Source organism: Euleptes europaea, chromosome 1, assembly GCF_029931775.1.
Source record: "Euleptes europaea isolate rEulEur1 chromosome 1, rEulEur1.hap1, whole genome shotgun sequence".
Classification (NCBI taxonomy): domain Eukaryota; kingdom Metazoa; phylum Chordata; class Lepidosauria; order Squamata; family Sphaerodactylidae; genus Euleptes; species Euleptes europaea.
In genome coordinates this window covers 166335922-166355051 of record NC_079312.1, presented here as the reverse complement: position 1 = coordinate 166355051, position 19130 = coordinate 166335922, and the positions used below count along the sequence as shown (strand labels likewise).

Sequence of the window (19130 nt, the reverse complement as noted above, 5' to 3'; positions counted from 1 at the left end):
AGGAACGCTTCCGACATAATGAAATCTATGTAAGATGGGCGGAGGATGAGGAATAACTAGGGTTGCCAGGTCCCTCCTCACTACCGGTGGGAGGTTTTGTGGGTGGAACCTGAGGAGGGCGGGGTTTGGGGAGGGGAGGGACTTCAATGCCATAGAATCCAATTGCCAAAGCAGCCACTTTCTCCAGGTGAACTGATCTCTATCGGCTGGAGATCAGTTGTAATAGCAGGAGATCTCCAGCTAGTACCTGGAGGTTGGCAACCCTAGGAATAACTGAGGTGGGAGCTCTTCCAATTTAGGATGGGATGATGGAGATTTGGAAGCCTGATATGGTATAAGATCCATGCCCATTTATTCTATGACCATGGAAGCCAAGACACTTCATCACAGCGGCCAGGGAAGGATGGAGGGATAAGAAGAGGGAGTATATTGCATGCTAGTGAAAGGGGTTAGAACTTGGTTCTACACACATTTTTCTTCTTCACTGCATTTATACCCCCCTCTTTCTCCCCAATGGGAACACAAAACAGCTTACATCGTTCTCCTTCTCCTCCATTTTATCCACACAACAACCCTGTGAGGTAGGTTAGCCTGTGTGTGACTGGTCTGAGGTCACCCAGCAAGCTTCTGTGTCCCAGTGGGGATCTGAACCTGGGTCTCCCAGATCCTAATTTGACATGCTTAACCACTATGTATCTCTAACTACTGCACCACACTGCTTCTCAAATGCTTCTCACATGCTCCATATTTATGATGGATCATCCCTGTTCTGGTAAATAGCTGTCCACTTTTCACCCATCCCTTCCCCCTTTGGAGATATTTTGGGGGATGCTTTTAAAAATATTGTTAGTGTGAGCACATGGTACACTATATTCCCTTCCATCCCCCACATAACTGCCTATACAGATAACAAGTATTGCAGATTATGTTTCTCGAAGATCCATTCTTAGATTAGATATTGCATTCAACATTATTAAATTCACCATGAAACCCTTGTTGACATCAGCTGTTGCTCCCAACACATACTACCCCTCTATCATGCAGTTGATGGCTTGCAGAATTTTGGCAGGTAAGTGGTTCTGGGCCCTGACCTGGATAGCCCAGGCTAGCCTGATCTCATCAGATCTCAGAAGCTAAGCAGGCTTGACCCTGGCAACCATTTGGATGGGAGACTTCTAAGGAAGACGAGGAGACAGGCAATGGTAAACCACCTCTGAATGTCTCTTACCTTGAAAACCCCCCAGGGCTCTCCATAAGTCAGATGTCATGGCCTGTATCTCTCACCAGTAGTGCCTTTAGATGTCAGTTACTGTTTATGATTGATTGTACAGGCTGTTTTTTAATTATTGTTTTAACTGTTTTACCATGTTTTTACCTTAAAATCTATTTTTATGTGAGTCGCTCTGAGCCTGGTCTAGGCTGGGGAGGGTAGATTATACATTTGGCTAAATGGATGGATGGATGGATAAATGGATGGATAAATGGATGGATGGATGAATAAGATGTTACTTGACAGCAAAAAACAAATGGCTGTGGTCAAGAATTTGGGCAGCGAGCAGGGCCCACCTGGACCCTGCTGTCTCCTTGCCTACTGTTTCTACAAAACCAGCTGGAATTGAGGAAGGTTACGGTTGGCACACCCCTTTCTTCAGACCTCATTTATTTCCTCAGCCCTCGTTTATTTAGGGGAGGAGCTGTGTCTCAGCGGTAGAACATCTGCTTGGCATGCAGAAGGTCCCAGGTTCAATTCCCGGCATCTCCAGTTAAAGGGACTAGGAAAGTAGGTGATGTGGAAGACCCCTGCCTGAGACCCTGGAGAGCCACTGCCGGTCTGAGTAGACAATACTGACTTTGATGGACCTTGATAGTCTGATTCAGTATAAGGCAGCTTCATGTGTTCATGGCTCGCCTTTCTGTACGTACATATGCGCTGTCATCACAGCCAATTTAAGGCAATCTCAGCAAGGGGCCTTCAAGGCAAGTGAGAAGCGGAGGTGATTTGCCATTGCCTTCCTCTGCAGTCTTCCTTGGTGCCCCCCCCAACCAACCCTGCTTAGATTGTACTATACCATACTAATCCACATCTTTACCGTTCTGTACATGTTGTTAATAATGATATTCCTGCCTCAGACTTACATCGGGAATGTGGTGATCTCAGTGAACCCGTATCAGCCCCTGCCCATTTACACAGAAGAGACGGTGGAACAGTATAAGAACTGTAACTTCTTTGCCGTAAAGCCCCACATGTAAGTGAGATCCCATGGGAGTCAAAAGCCCACGGAATGGGCCAAGGAAAGAATCTGACGATAAATGGAAATTATATTATTCATAGTGTTCTTAAGAACCGAGTTAGTGTTAGGTTATTATTTTAAATGTGGATTATATCTCTTCAGGGAAGAAAACTTCTCAATATATTGTAGAATGAGCTATTTTATTAACATATTTCAAGTAACTATAGAGAATATGCAAAGTACTGTTTTGTAGGGATGAATTGAAATAATTATGGACTTCATAGAAATAATTGAATTAGGTCATATATCTCACTCATTGGTTTAACTGTCTTCTACTTGATTTATCAGATAAGCAGTGAAGACTTTTTCAAATGTGGCATGACTTCTAAAGCATCATAATGTCTTTTCTTTTATGTTAGCATTATGCTAAACAAGCTTAAAGCATTAAGTTTTAATCATGGTTTTGGTGTGAATTTATTAAGAATTATCATGAGTAGTAGTAACCCCAGTCTTATCTTTATTATCCTTTTTTATCTGTTTTTTAAAAATCTGTATTTTTTTCTTTTCCCCATATTAGTATGTAAAATAAATATAACTATTTTAAAACGCCCACAGAATGGGGGAAGGTAGGGCCCCTCTTCACCACCGGCAGGAGGTTTTTGGGGCGGAACCTGAGGAGGGCGGGTTTGGGGAGGGGAGGGACTTCAATGCCATAGAGTCCAATTGCCAAAGCGGCCATTTTCTCCAGGGGAACTGATCTCTATTGGCTGCAGATCAGTTGTAATAGCAGGAGATCTGGAGGTTGGCAACCCTAGGAGGAGGTAATGGTGGGAGATAAGACAATCCTCCTAATACGTCTCCTCCTGTGTAGCTATGCCATAGCTGATGATGCTTACCGCTCCCTGAGAGACCAGGACAAAGACCAGTGTGTCCTTATCACAGGCGAGAGCGGAGCTGGCAAAACAGGTGAGTGAGGATGGGGCATCAAGGGGAAATCACTGTAAAAGAAAACATTATTGGGAGGAGAGGGGTGGCTATCGTGGAGGGGGAAGGATGATGACACATAGGGCGAAAACGCACGGTCGCTTGAGCCTCCTTTCTTCCCTGTTCCAGCCAGGGTTCAGCCAGGATCGAACGCACATCCGTGCGTTCGATCCTGGCTGAATCCTGGCTGGAACAGGGAAGAAAGGAGGCTCAAGCGACCGTGCGTTTTCGCCCATAGAGCAACAGCCAGTTAGTAGAAGGGAAGAAGAAGAAGAAGACGGAGAAGAAGATGGAGAAGACGGAGAAGAAGAAGAAGAAGAGTTGGTTTTTATATGCTGACTTTCTCTACCACTTATGGGAAACTCAAACTGGCTTACAATTACCTTCCCCACAACAGACACCCTGTGAGGTAGGTGGGGCTGAGAGAGCTCTAACAGAGATGTGACATGCCCAAGGTCACCCAGCTGACTTCGTGTGTAGGAGTGGGGAAACAAATCCAGTTCACCAGATTAGCGTCCGCCGCTCATGTGGAGGAGTGGGAAATCAAACCCGGTTTTCCAGATTAGAGTCCACCACTCCAAACCACTGCTGTTAACCACTACACCACGCTGGGGCCTAAAGAACTGGTAGGAGAGACAAAATTCATATGGGCAAAATAATTTCTGTAGCATTTTGGGGACTAAGGGTGCATTCTTGAGGGTGGGGCAAACTGCCATAGGAGCAGGCGTGACCCTGCGCTGGCATAGGTGCCACCTTGTTGCAGGTTTTTGAATCATGATAACAACCTGAAGAACCTGTTTGCTAGAGCCATAACTAGAATAAGTGTGCACAGAAGGAGCGACAGATGTTATTTCAAACTGCCTTCAACTGTCTGAAAAAGACAAAAACAAAACCACTATCATGTCAGCATTCAAGAGCCTTTTTTGGGGGGGGACGGCGTTAAATTACCATGATGAAACAGATGAACTCTGTTGCCTTTTATCTTTTCTCCTGTGATGTTTTTGTATATAAATTAATTTTACTGATGAATGCTAGGGTTTCACTATTGGAATCTTACATAGCCTTGATTATATTTTTTTCAGGTGGGAATGAACCTTGTTTTGATCAGCAAGGCGATTCTTTGTAATGTTCAAATGTGCAAGTGGTTTAAATTGATTCAGTCTGCAAATAAGCAAATTCCAAAGGACATTTCCTTCACGTAACAGGAGCAGAGGAAGTGCAAGGCATTTCCAGCCTTCCCCCAGTACCGGTGCATATTCTAAGAACGGATCCCTGTACTTTCTCTTCCTCAGAGGCCAGCAAGCTAGTGATGTCCTATGTGGCAGCTGTATGTGGGAAAGGGGAGCAGGTGAACCGGGTCAAGGAACAGCTGCTGCAGTCAAACCCTGTCCTGGAAGGTATGTGCCTAGGGTTGCCTCTTCCCTACCGGCGGGAGGTTTTTGGGACGGAGGAGGGCAGAGTTTGGGGAGGGGGAGACCTCAATGCCATCGAGTCCAATGGCCAAAGTGTTGGATGCAAAAGCCAGACCCCCGTTCGATGGCACAGACTCACCAAGATCAGGGACGACTCAGGTTCTTTTAGAAGCAAGAGGTAATTTATTATGCCGGCAGGAAGAGCCAATACCACTCTTCCAAATTTCCATACAACATCTAGGAATATTTATACAATTTTGGAGTCCTTTGTCTACCTTGTTCGGACTCCACATTTACTTCATGACCTCACCTTGTGCACGCCCCGTGATACATTCTGTGCACGCCCCATGAGCTCAGCTAACCAATTAGCTTAATTGGTGCTACTCTTTGGCCTTTGGCCTTATCTCTACTATATCTTTATTTCTGTGCCAGTCTATACCTTTGAAATTGGCCAGACACCCAAACTTAGCTCATCCTGCTTTAGATAACATACGTGAAGGCCTACCTTCTACTCTCAACTTGGCTTACATCTTTCAATTAAGCTGTCAACTTGGCATACCTTTACTCTGTGTCCTAATCCTTGGAGTGAACTTCTGTCCTTCTAATGAACTCCTGTGTTTGTGCTGATTTTTACCTTTTGAACTTCTGTCTACTTTTTTTCTATGCAGCAAGCCAGATCCATTCTGGCCTATGTGAATGTCTAAGTGTTCCATACATTTCTCATATATCTCAGTGAAATAGTAATACTACATACTGTCACTAATATGTGTGCTCATATAATCATAAGGTTACACTATGGTGAATAACTTGTCTTTCTTACAAACTAAGTCTTCAGCTTGTGTGCTTATAAACTGCAGCTTGTGTGCTTACAAACTGGGATTCTTGCTTGTGCTTAATAGATTCTAGTCTATGTGTTTACACATAACTATTGTGATACCCAGTGAAAGCCATACATATTGAGATTTTACACTTCCTTCAAAAGTGTCTATTTTCTCTGTTGTCTGGAGATGAGTTGTAACAGCAGGAGATCTCCAGCTACCTGGAGGCTGGCAACCCTATATGTGCCTACCGCCTCCTTTCTGAGGAATGGAGCAGGGAAGGAGTAGGGTCCCCACCTGGACCAAAGTCCTTTTGTAAAAGAACACTGAATGTATTTTAGTCATCTGTTTCTTATGAGTCATCTGTTATTTCCCTCAAGACAAAGGTTCTGTTACACAGGGCTGTTTTCCACTTCCTGCTTTACATGTGAACAGCCAGATATGTGTAGGGTTGCCAGGTGCCCGGTGGTGGCGGGCAACCCCCCGACCATTTACCCCTCTCCCTACCAACCAGCTGAGGGTCGGCGGGCAAATGTGCACGAGCGCGTGCACGCCGCACCACAGAACTTGGGCGGGGCCAAGGAAGTGCAGGAGGACGGCGCAGGTGCGGCAGAGCCCTGCCCCAGCCCCCGCAAGTGTTGGGCGCCATTACGCGGCCCTGCTGGGAAGGACAGGTGCCGCAGCGGCTTCCCCGCTGCCCGTCGGCCCTAGGATGCTCCTGCCGCTGTGCCCAGCCGCCCCGACACTCAGCTGGCTGGCCCAGCCCCGCTCCCCACCCGGACCATCAAATCAGCTCCCCAGGTGAGTGAAAGTCCGCACTTCCGGTTGTAAACCAGAAGTGGCAGGTGCGCGATCCCCGAGCTCTGCCCCCAAAGCCTCCCGCCGGAGGAGAGGGGGGACCTGGCAACCCTAGATATGTGAATACATATATGTGGATGTACTGTTATGTCTAGTATTTTCAAGTCCAGCCAGTTCTTGAAAATAATATCACATAAGAACAGGCTGGATCAGACCAAGGCCCATCAAGTCCTATGAGGAAAGGTTGAAGGAGCTGGTATGTTTAGCCTGAAGAGGAGAAGACTGAGAGGGGATATGATAACCATGTTCAAGTACTTGAGGGGCTGTCATATTGAGGATGGTGCTGAGTTGTTTTCTGTTGCCCCAGAAGGTCGGACCAGAACCAACGGGTTGAAATTAAATCAAAAGAGTTTCTGTCTAGACATTAGGAAGAATTTTCTAACAGTTAGAGAGGTTCCTCAGTGGAACAGGCTTCCCCTGGAGGTTTTTAAGAAGAGGTTAGATGGCCATCTGTCAGCAATGCTGATTCTGTGACCTTAGGCAGATGATGAGAGGGAGGGCAACTTGGCCATCTTCTGGTCACTAGGTGTGGGGGGGAGGTAGTTGTGAATTTCCTGCATTGTGCAGGGGGTTGGATTGGATGACCCTGGTGGTCCCTTCCAACTCTATGATTCTAAGTCCAGCAGTCAATGGCCAACCAGGTGCCTCTAGGAAGCCCACAAACAAGGCGACTGCAGCAGCATTGTCCTGCCTGTGTCCCACAGCACCTAATATAATAGGCATGCTCCTCTGATCCTGGAGAGAATAGGTATGCACCATGACTTGTATCCATTTTGACTAGGAGCCGCGGATAGCCCTATCCTCCATGAACATGTCCACTCTAGGGTTGCCAGGTCCCTCTTTGCAACCAGGGGGAGGTTTTTGGGGCGGAGCCTCAAGAGGGCGGGGTTTGGGGAGGGGAGGGACTTCAGTGCCATAGAGTCCAATTGCCAAAACGGCCATTTTCTCTGGGTGAACTGATCTCTATCAGCTGGAGATCAGTTGTAATAGCAGGAGATCTCCAGCTAGTACCTCGAGGATGGCAACCCTAGTCCACTCCCCTCTTAAAGCCTTCCAAGTTGGCAACCATCACCACATCCTGGGGCAGGGAATTCCACAATTTAACTATGCGTCCTGTATTTTAGTGTTCCCCTGCCTGCCATAGTGCCCACTGATGTGTTTGCTGATGCCCAGTTGTCTTTTCCTCAAAACACTTCATCCGCTAAGCGAGGAGCCAGTCTTATTTATTTAATTTATTATTATTTTTTGCACTTCTAGCCTGCCCTCCCCTGGCTAGGCCGGGCTCCTGGCTTGCCCTTCGACCTCATAGGAGCAAGAGATGCTTTACAAGGCCCTAAAAAGCATCACTTTGAAGTCTGCAGGGAACATCATGCCTGGCTTTGGACCTCCCAAACGTTTGTAACTGTTCCCCACAGCAACCAGGTGGTGGCACCTACTCTCTTTCTCAAAAATTCCAAAAGTGCCCCAGTCTCAACAAGGTGGACCCCTGCTATATTTGTTTAGTTCCCATTTGTTTCTCTGTTGCTTCCACCACTTAGCCCAGAAAACATCTGCTGCCACCAAAAACATTCTGCGAGAAATCTGTCACTATTAAGCTGTCCTCTTCTTTCCTTTTCCTCTGCAGCCTTTGGGAATGCAAAAACCATCCGTAATGACAACTCCTCAAGATTTGTAAGTATTAATGCAAATATTGTGGGGATTAATGATTTGTGAGATAGCTGGTTGGACCTCTTGAAGGGCATATGCCTAGGATTGCCAACTGCCAGGTAGTAGCAGGAGATCTCCTGCTAATTCAACTGATCTCCAGCCGATAGAGATCAGATCACCTGGAGAAAAATGGCCGCTTTGGCAATTGGACTCTATGGCATTGAAGTCCCTCCCCTTCCCAAACCTCACCCTCTTCAGGCTCCGCCCCAAAAATCTCCCGCTGGTGGCGAAGAGGGACCTGGCAACCCTACATATGCCTACTCTTGCAATATACAAATCCATGCTTATTTTGCTTAACTTTATGTGCTTCTGCTCTTTACGGCAAGGGGTAAAATGTAGGGTTGCCAGGTCCCTCTTTGCCGCCGGCGGGAGGTTTTTTGGGCATAGCCTGAAGAGGGCGGGGTTTGGGGAGGGGAGGGGCTTCACTGCCATAGAATCCAATTGCCAAAGCGGCCATTTTCTCCAGGTGATCTGATCTCTATCGGCTGGAGATCAGTTGAATTAGCAGGAGATCTCCAGCCACCACCTGGCAGTTGGCAACCCCAGTAAAATGGCATGTAGGGCACTGAAACCTTAACTTGTAACCCCCAGAAATGTACTTATATTTTCATAGCCTTAAGAGCTTGAGCAGGGGTTGCCAATAGGGTTGCCAACTGCCAGGTACTAGCTGCTATTACAACTGATCTCCAGCCAATAGAGATCAGTTCATCTGGAAAAAATGGCCGCTTTGGCAATTGGACTCTATGGCATTGGTCCCTTCCCACCCTAAACCCTGCCCTTTTCAGGCTCCACCCCAAAAATCTCCCACTGGTGGTGAAGAGGGACCTGGCCACCCTAGTTGCCAACTTGGTGCCTGATGGCACCATGGCACCCAACACATTTTCTAGTGAGTGCTGTGTTATTAGAAAGTGGGTGGGGTAGGGTTGCCAGGTCCCTCTTTTGCATTTGCTCATTATTTGTATACTGTAATACATGCTTTGCAATTTATTTGAAACATTGTTGTTACTACCATTTTGTAAAATTTTGGAGTAGCTACAAGTTAGTAGATAAACGCCTTGTAACCTCTGGTGCTTTGCACATTTTTTTCTGTCCCTGAGGTGCAGGCCTCAAATTAGGGGTGGAAATAAATGTGGCTTTGGGGGTTAATGGTAATTATGCATGTGGCTCTCTGTGAACCATAGAGTGAACACTGTTGTTCTAGCTCCTTGGCTTTCCCCCCTTTTGTCTCTAGGGCAAATACATGGACATTGAGTTTGACTTCAAGGGTGATCCTTTGGGTGGTGTCATCAGCAATTGTGAGTATGAACCACCAACTCCATTACTCTTCCTCTCTTCCTCACCAGGGTGCCAGAATTTAACAGGCGCAGACATAGGGTTGCCAGGTGCCTGGTGGTGGTGGGCAAACCCCCACCAATTCACCCCCTGCCTGCTGACCAGCTGAGGGTTGGCGGGCACAGGTGCACGTGCGCCTACACGCCGCGGCACGGCACTTCTGGTTTACAACCGGAAGCGCTGCATTGCGAGGGGCCTTATCCCACTCAAACTTGACTGGTAAAGGGCCCCTTGCGATGCGGCACTTCCTGGTGTAAATGCATCGCAAGGGTCCTTTTACCATTCAAACTGGGAGTTTGAGTGGTAAAAGGCCCCTCGCGATGCGGCACTTTCGGGTGTAAACTGGAAGTGACGCACACGTGCGTCGGAGCATGCGCAATCCCATCAGCTCTGCCCCAGAAGCCTCCCACCGGAGGAGAGGGGTGACCTGGCAACCCTATGCAGACACAATTTCTTCTTTCTGTCCAGTTGCAAGAAATAGAGACTCTACGCATAAAACCTAGTGGGAGGGATGTGCAATTTGTGATGTTTTTGATGTTAGCGTGGGATAGGGACCCCTCACCTTTTTAAAAGTTAGGTCGGGAAGGGAGCTACAATGGGTCAATCCTGAGTACCCTTTTGCGCTTTTACCCTTCAGATTGTGACCTCTCTCCTTCCGCTTTCTAACCACTGAATGTCTAATTTCATTTAAAAAAGAATATCAAACCTCTTTCTCCTTATGAAGGAAAACGATTTTGCTTGTGGCTGGATAGATTTGTGTTTTTGTTTATTCATTGCTCAAATCTGCTGGTGAACTGATTGCACTGAAATCCATAGTATAAAGAAATACAGTTCAACGTATGTCAGAACGAGAGCCGGTTGGCCTCCAGGTGGACAGTAATTGAGGATGGGGTGCATGACGTTTGCTGACAGCTATTGGGGTCCAGGTCTTTAAACCAAAGCTGGCTCTCGTCCTGAGGGAAACGCAGTCTGTCAATGCTCACAGGAACCGCCAGGATTTTGAAAAACACACTTTTGCAGCTCTACACTAGGGATGGAGTTAAAGGACTTTCTGAGCAGGAGGAAGGACAAGAGGTTTCCTCCAGGGCTAGGAGGAGGAGAAGTCACTACCAACAGGGGCTTTTTCCAGCTGGCTAATATGGGTCAGGAATGACCCGGTGCTTGCACAGGGGACCTTTACCTTTGCTTAATATTGCCTTAGGCCTGTTCAACCCTGTTTCCTTTTTTTTTCTTGTTGATTAACAGACCTGCTGGAGAAATCCCGGGTGGTCCATCATGTCAAGGACGAGAGGAACTTTCATATCTTCTACCAGCTCCTGTCTGGAGGCTCTGATCAGCAGCTCAGTATGTTCACAAACAGGATCTCTGCAGCTTTTACATGACTAGATCTGGTGCACCATGGTAGAAGTTAGGGATGCCAGCCTCCAGGTGGGATCTGGGGACCTCTGGAATTACAGCTCATCTCCAGATTACAGAGATCAGTTCCCCTAAAGAAAATGGATGCTTTAGAGGGTGGACTCAGTGGCATCGTATCCCACTGAGATCCCTGACCTCCCCAGACTCCACCCCCAAATCTCCAGAAGTTTAAGAACAAAAAACTGAGCAATCTGAAAGGAGTGGGGGGAGAAATCCAAGCCCTGGTTTTGAAAAGTCTTTCTTCTACTCAGAAAGAGCTCTGGGGAAGCAGGAAGCATTTGAATCGCCGCCTCTTTACACGCTGCTTTGTAATTGGCTGTGAGAGAAACCAAGCTTCCGTGTCCCACACTTTGCCTTATGCACGGGGATTTCATTGGGGCTGAGCTCAGGGGACAGGGAAGGATCGGGTTAACAGAGGAACGGGAAGTCCCGGGATTTGTGAGGGCTGGCAGTGAGGTAATATCTAATGGAGGGAAAACTCATGCATAACTCCAAGAAACAACCAAGACAGGCTGGAGGCGAATGTGAGTGATACTTTTGAGTAACAGGAGTCGAGAGCAGAGTAGGAAAAGACGTAAGAAAATGGGTACCCTTGGTGTAAAAGAGGTCCCATGAGGAAGAGGTCCTGCAAGCAATGTCTCTTTTCCAACAGAACGGCTGAAGCTAGAGAGAGACTGCAGCCTTTACAGCTATCTCAACAAGGAGGCCCCAAGCCTGCATGGCGTGGACGATGCTGCCAACTTCAGGGCTGTTCAGGTACTGTGTTGTGGTGGGACCCGGGACATGAATTATACTGGTTTGTTGTCACATATAACCCTTCTAAGGTGTTGCCAGAAGGGAGCCTTCTTTAATATATAGCAGGGGTGGGGAACCTTTTTTCTGCCAAGAGCCATTTGGTTATTTATATCATCATTCGTGGGCCGTACAAAATTATCAACTTAAAAATTAGTTTCTTGGGTGGCACTAGCAGCTCCATAGCTAACGACTCTTCTGCAAGGGGGAAAAATGTTCCTTTTCTCAGCAAAACAAACTCACATCTGCTTTGAATAGAGGCTATTCCTATCGGTGGGAGGGGGTGGATCACCAGTCTTAGATCCTACTGAGCTAGAGATCTGCCAGGACCCACAAAGGGCCAGACCAAATGATTTTGCTGGCTTTAAACGGCCCCCGGACCTGACGTTCCCCACCCCTGATATATAGGGTTGACAGCTCCCAGTTGGGAAATACCTGGAGATTTTGGGGGTGGAGCCTGAGCAGGGCAGGGTTTGGGGAGGGGAGGGACTTCAGTGCCAAAGAGTTCACCTTCCAAAGCGGCCATTTTCTCCAGGTGAACTGGTCTCTGTCGCTTAGAGATCAGTTGTAATAGTGGGAGATCTCCAGCCACCACCTGGAGGTTGGGAATCCTATTAATATAGACTCGATTATCGACACTATTCCTGCTTAAAACTCACTGGCAAAAAGGGGAAATAGTCCTACTTGAATGCCTATCCCAGCATTAAAAAGATGGGGTTCATGAGAGGCATATTTAAAATTTTTGTTTACAGAAATGTGTCCGAATATACAAAAATAAAGGCATCGATGCCAAAGTATTTTCTCTTGTCATTTGTTCAACCTATCGGGTGGCCAATCTCCAGGTGGGACCTGGAGATCTCCTGGAATTACAACTGATCTCCAGACTACAGAGATCAGTTCCCCAGAAGAAAATGGCTGATTTGGAGAGCGGAATGTATGGCATTATATTCCACTGAGGTCCCTCCCCAACCCCTTCCCAGGCTCCACCTCCCAAATCTCCAGGAATTTCCCAACCTGAAGTTGGCAACCTAAGTTCACCAGTATTAAGCCACTGGACCATGTCAGTGAATCCAACTGTTGAAGTTGAAACAATAACGTTAGGAGGTTCTTCTGTTCCCTCCAAAGGAGGAAGCTGCAAAGGCTATCCATCTTCATCTTCCAAGTTAAATCATATACCTTTGCCCCTGTTAGCAGTGGGATTATTTCAATGATATATGCATGTGCTCAGTATATAAATTATTTTGATATTGGCTGCAGCCGTGGCAGATTTCTTATATGTATATCAGTGTTAGGCATAGTGATTAATTTTTTCAGGGATTCAGAGCATGTATTTCTCTGCCTAAGCAAGATCTTTTGCAGACACATGGAACTCTCTGTCCAAGACTCTAAAAACTGTAGAACTCGAAAGAACTCAGGAGACTGCCTGAGACCTAAAGAAAATAACTTCTTGCCCCATTGGGCATCACATTGGTGAACTATGAGACTGCAAGAAGTGAAAGGCATACAGTTGTACGTTCCTCAACCCCCAGACCAGTCCAACAACCGAACAGTGTCGCAGTAACCTAAATATTACCTCTACCTAAGTGGATCCTCTGCACACCCAATTTTTGCCCTAAAAGCACCACTGCATTTTGCCTCAGTACTCTTATGCAAGCCAGGGAGGGTCAGGTTGTCTAAGGTCATTTATGCATGGGAGTTTTACCTGAGGTTCGTTGCTCGCTGGACCCACACTGTCTTCTTTAGAAGCTACGCACCTGCAGTCTCCAAGCGCAAAACAAGAAGCCCGCCCCTTCAAATGCCGCTTTGTGATTGGCTGTAGCTCTTTCTTTGAGAAAGAAGTCACCCCCCCACCCGCGGAAATCCAAGCGCCCAGCCAAAATGCATTTTAAAAGACAAAAACAAAATGGAGCGCCCTAAAAGGAATGGAGGGGGGAACCCAAACCTCGTTTTAAAAGTCCATTCTTCTGCCCAGAAAGAACTCCCAGGAAGCAGGGAGTATTTGAATCCCCGCCTCTTTACACACTGTTTTGTAATTGGCTGTGAGCGAAACCAAGCTTGCGTGCCCCGCACTTTGACCTTATGCAAGGGGATTTCACCCGGGCTGAGCTCAGGGGAGATGGAAGAATCGGGTTAACAGAGGAACAGGAAGGTCTGGGATTTGCGAGGGCTGGGCGCGAGGTCATCTCTAATGGACGGAAAACTCATGCATAACTCCAAGGAACGACTGAGACAGACCGGGGGCGAACGTGCGTTAAAGTTCCCATGCATAAACAACCTAATGCTCATCCCTGTCGCTTTCTTACAAAGGATGCCATGAAGGCCATTGGCTTCTCCTCAGCAGAGGTGACTGCGGTGCTGGAGGTGGTCGCTGTTGTCCTCAAACTGGGCGATGTGCAGCTGAGCGAGCAATTTCAAGCCAGTGGCGCAGAGTCCTGTGGAATCCAGAATGAACAAGGTCAGCAGGGAAAGTCTATAACCAGGGTAAGGGTGGGGAACTCAACCCAAGCTTGCTGCAAAATAGTTTAGGGTCTAACTAGATGTGATGCTGGGAGATTAATGGCTAGCACTCCCAAGTGTTTATTCCCTTTGTAGCTCCTGCCCTGATCTGGATAGCCCAGGCTAGCTAAATCTTGTCAGATCTTAAGAACATAAGAACATAAGAAAGGCCCTGCTGGATTAGACCAAGGCCCATCAAGTCCAGCAGTCTGTTCACACAGTGAACAGCGTAGTGTAGTGGTTAAAAGCGGTGGACTCTAATCTGGAGAACCAGGTTTTAGTCCCTACTCCTACATATGAAGCCTGCTGGGTGACCTTGGGCCAGTCACAGTTCTCTCTGAACTCTCTCACCCCACCTACCTCACAAGTAGGGTTGCCAGGTCCCTCTTTGCCACCGGTGGGAGGTTTTTGGAGCGGAGCCTGAGGAGGGCAGGGTTTGGGGAAGGGACAGACTTCAGTGTCATAGAGTCCAATGGCCAAAGCGACCATTTTCTCCAGGTGAACTGATCTCTATCAGCTGGAGATCAGTTGTAATAGCAGGAGATCCCCAGCTAGTGTGTGGAGGTTGCTAAATGCAAGACAACAGCACGAAGTTCAATCTATAATCTATTGTGTACAAATTGGTGTACAGTTTTCACAAAAATTATATTCACAAATAATATATACACATATCAATATACCATACAAATTCCACAAAAGACACACCAATAATGATATTGCAACCCTACTACCAATACATTTTTTAAAAAGAAGGGAAGCCTCATTTTAAAATTAGTTTTAACCAGGTTTACCATGAGTATAATAAATCTCAGGGTTACTTTTTCTTCATTATTTTTACAGCTATGAAAATTTAAGGTCAGAAGTATGTAGTTGGGTAATGGCTATAGTGGTTGGATGTAGTATGCTTACATTCCAGTACAAAATTCTTTCACAAATGTAATCACTTCAGTGCATGGTGGACGCACAAAAAGCTTTACCTGTGTTTGCTCCGAATCTTCCTTGAATTTGGTGTATATATTATACCAAATGGGGCTTATTCTGGTAGACTATGTACGGTAGATTGCATGGCTGAGTTTGAGAAACCTTGTATCTATTCCATTAATCTCTTTTTTTTGGGGTTGTGGTGGTGGTAATGTGACATCTGTGTCAAAGACTAACAAGAGAGAAGAAGAAGAGTTCGTTTTTATATGCCGGCTTTCTCTACCACTTAAGGGAGACTCAAACCGGCTTACAATCATCTTCCCTTCCCCTCCCCACAACAGACTCCCTGTGAGGTAGGTGAGGCTGAGAGAGCTCTAAGAGAGCTGTGACTAGCCCAAGGTCACCCAGCTGGCTTCGTATGTAGGAGTGAGGAAACCAACCCAGTTCACCAGATTAGCCTCTGCCACTCATGTGGAGGAGGGGGAATCAAACCTGGTTCTCCATAACAGACTCTACCACTCCAAACCACCGCTCTTAACCACTATACCATGCTGGATCAAACACTAACAACAACAACAAAAAAACCCTATTATCCTCCCTGCTTCCGTATTTATTTGTTGCAGTGATACGGGATATCTGTCAGCTGATCCAGTTGGATGAATCTGTATTGGAAAATGCTTTGTGCTGTCGGACTGTGGAGACCCATCAGGAGAAGGTGGTGACAACTTTGAGGGTATCTCAAGTAAGTATGGAGTAGAGGTATGAATGCTGTTTTTTGGTATTTTGCGTATTTCCGGTTTAGAAAGGATCTCACCAAAAGCCAGTCAGATAGGGTTGCCAGCCTCCAGGTACTAGCTGGAGATCTCCTGCTATTACGACTGATCTCCAGCCGATAGAGGTCAGATCACCTGGAGAAAATGGCTGCTTTGGCCATTGGACTCTATGGCATTGAAGCCCCTCCCTCCCGAAACCCCACCGTCCTCTGGCTCCACCCCAAAAACCTCCCGCCGGTGGCAAAGAGGGACCTGGCAACCCTACAGTCAGATCAGCCTGTGGTTTAGCCAGTGATAGGTATCACACAGGGACTGACTTCCAACACCCCCCCTGCAAACATTGAACAATGGCGCAAATTCATTTTCTTCAATGTAAAAGATGGGGCTGCTGAAAACGTTGCAGCCCAAAAAAGGAGTAAACAAGAAAAATATTAGGGAAGGGGTAGGGTTTCCAGCTCCAAGTTGGGAAATAACTGGAGATTTTGGGGATGGAGTCTGAGGGGGGCAGGATTTGGGGAGAGGAGGGACTTCAATACCATAGAGTCCAATTGCCAAAGCGGTCATTTTCTCCAGGGGAACTGATTTCTATCACCTGAAGATCAGTTGTAATAGCAGATCTCCAGCCACAACCTGAAGGTTTAGCAAACCAAACCAGCAACAATTGCAAAAAATAAGTAAATGAAGTCTCCTTTCAATAGGGTTATTCAAATTTCATATACACTATATGCATTAAACTTGGTTAACAACCTTAACCATAAGTTGCAAAAAGTACAAAAACATAGGTATACTGTCCTTTTTGTTTAAATAAGCATTCTAGCTGCACAGTCTTATTTAGCTGTATAAGGTGTCTTGTCGTTCAAGAGGTAAGATGGTCAATTCTCCATTCATACAGAAGTCCGGTAGTCTTTCTGTTTCGGCTGAACAAGAGCCTTCCTCAGCGACCACTATATAGATATAAACAGCGATATATAAAATGCAGCATGGCATACATAACAGGAATAAAAATGTAAGAACCAGCAAGAACAAAAATTATATAAGTATACTTACACGCGAGCAGTTAGTAACTGGCTTTCGCGTTGGCAAATTAGTCCTGGGTGTGTAAAGTATTTAAAGGTTCTAGTCACATGATGCAATTAGGTCATGTGATCGGAATGTTTAAAGATACAAAACCCTTTAATACAAACAGTGATGCTACTTATAAATAACATGCTAAGTCTAGCGATGTATTGAGTCCTTTAGGATGTAAGGAGTCAAACATATGTATGTACTTTGATTCCTGGCGTCTAAGTACCAATTCAATGTCAGATTTCTCAGGCTTATGTGCGTCGGTATATCGCCATAGCACAAAGAAAGAAACTAATCCCATTGTTATTTAACATATATTTATATTGTTTTATTTAGTAGGCTTTAGATCAGGGATTAGATCAAAGAGTATGCTTTAAATGGTCCCATTAAAAATTGATTTTCACAATAAATTCTCCACTCCTCCCATTCCCCCCAAAATTGTACATTATAATTTTGATTTATTAAAGTTTTGCCATTAAAGCAGCCATTTTCTCCAGGGGGTCTGACCTCCGTTGTTTGGAGATCAGTTGTAATAGTGGGAGATCTTCAGGCCCCACTTGGAGGTTGGCAACCCTAGGTGGGGCCAGGAGGGGCTTTTCTCCAGCAAGGTTTCTGATTGGCTGTGCAGTTTAAAAAACATTGCTTTGGCAGTAGCTGCCACCACAGCACAAGGGTCTTTGCTATGTGACCAAAGATAAGCTACAGCAGCCATTTTGTAGCTGGCTCCGCCTCCTGCAGCAGCCATTTTGTGGCCGCGCCCACCACACTGTGCCCACCAAAAGTGCCCACTGGCTCAAAAAGGTTGGGGAGCCCTGAGCTAGGGGCAAAGACTCTGAAGTGTCACAGTAATTTAACAAAATCACAGCACAGCATAATGAATAAAAATCACAGTACAACACATAGCAATCTACAAAGACATATCAAGACAAATATGCAATGAATCACAACATAGCAACAATAAATGCTGTAACATGAATCATGTTAAAGTGTTACTCACAGGCATGTAAATGTCATAAGTCATAATAACCCTTAAAGATCTTTTTTTTTATGGAGCAGTAAAATCCACGTTCCAAAAGCAAACACTGGGTGAAAGTCTTTCTAAATTCTTTTTTTATATGCCAATAAAAGTCATAACGTTTATGTATATATGCCGAAACCTCCTCCTGGCGCAAAAAATCTGTGCAACCCACATAGGGAGAAAATGGCCGCAACCTACATAGGGTTGCACAGGAGACATGCCACCTAAAAGATGGTGTATCTCGGCCGAAAAAAAGGGGCATTCCCAGGCTGTTACGGCTTAGGAGGCTGCCTAATGGCAGCCCCGCTCCCAACCCGGCACCGTAACACCCCGGGAACTCCTCCCGGGACGACGACGCAGCCTTTGTTAGCGGCCTGGCGCTGCCACAGCAGCGGCTGGCAACCAGCAGCCAGGCCTTCACGCCAGTGTTGGGGCCACAATCAGCGGCGAAAGTTGCGTGGCGGGCCCTTATGCCAGCCCAGGCCTTGGCCAGCCTCCTGAGGGGCTTTTGTCCTGGCTGCCGGCGTGGCTCAGGAATGCATGGTGAAATACATAAATGCAGATATATGGGACAAACCATTGTAAAACTACTCTGAACTGCCAGCAGGCTCATAACAAACTGAGCTTGGATAGGACACCCTGTGCTTCCTCCTTGCCTCTCTCTCTAGGAACCTGCAACATGGTTGGGTTTGCAGAGTTAGTTCCTCCTTTGGGACTGAATTCATATGTGCATATCTGCTCCCGGCCATCTCGTTTCTACCTCCCCTCTTCGGAATGGGCTGATAGTGTGAAATTGGCTTGGGGCTGATGTTTATCCCAACGGTACAAATAAGCAGTGCCATTTCAGATGTCGGAAACAGCACGGGTAAAGGGAAGCCAGAGTTCTTTACATAGTCCCAATCCAGTTTGGGCCCCTGCGAGCCTGATTGGAGAAAAAGTAATGCTGGGAGCATCATTCATGGAAATGAATGAGCCCTGCTTTACCAGAAGACATTATAACTTGTGTCATTTTAACTACTAAGTAAATATCTTGTTTTGATTTAGTAGTGGAAGATTTATTATTAGCCTTATTTTACCGACCTCGGAAGGATGGAAGGCTGAGTCAACCTTGAGCCAGCTACCTAAAATCGACTCCCATCGGGATTGAATTCAGGTCATGAGCAGAGCTTGGACTGCAGTACTGCAGCTTACCACTCTGTGCCACGGGGCTCATTTAACAGGGTTTTTACCCTATATATTTTCTGTACTTATATTAGCAGAGCCTTTTTTGCTTTCAGCACCCTGTTTATGGAATTAGGGAAGCCTGT

General features: G+C 46.3%; 1 protein-coding gene across 1 annotated transcript in view; it reads left to right on the top strand.

Annotated features, from left to right (window-relative positions):
- Nucleotides 1–2130: 2130 nt before the first annotated feature.
- Nucleotides 2131–19130, top strand: part of LOC130482428 (unconventional myosin-Ia-like) — a 61498-nt gene continuing 44498 nt past the window's right edge. The window contains exons 1-9 of the mRNA XM_056855137.1: nt 2131–2246; nt 3103–3197; nt 4508–4612; nt 7928–7974; nt 9242–9305; nt 10588–10686; nt 11411–11514; nt 13858–14005; nt 15591–15709. Coding sequence (XP_056711115.1) covers nt 4525–4612; nt 7928–7974; nt 9242–9305; nt 10588–10686; nt 11411–11514; nt 13858–14005; nt 15591–15709 — 669 coding nt within the window. The 5' untranslated portion in view covers nt 2131–2246; nt 3103–3197; nt 4508–4524. The remainder of the gene's footprint in view (nt 2247–3102; nt 3198–4507; nt 4613–7927; nt 7975–9241; nt 9306–10587; nt 10687–11410; nt 11515–13857; nt 14006–15590; nt 15710–19130) is intronic.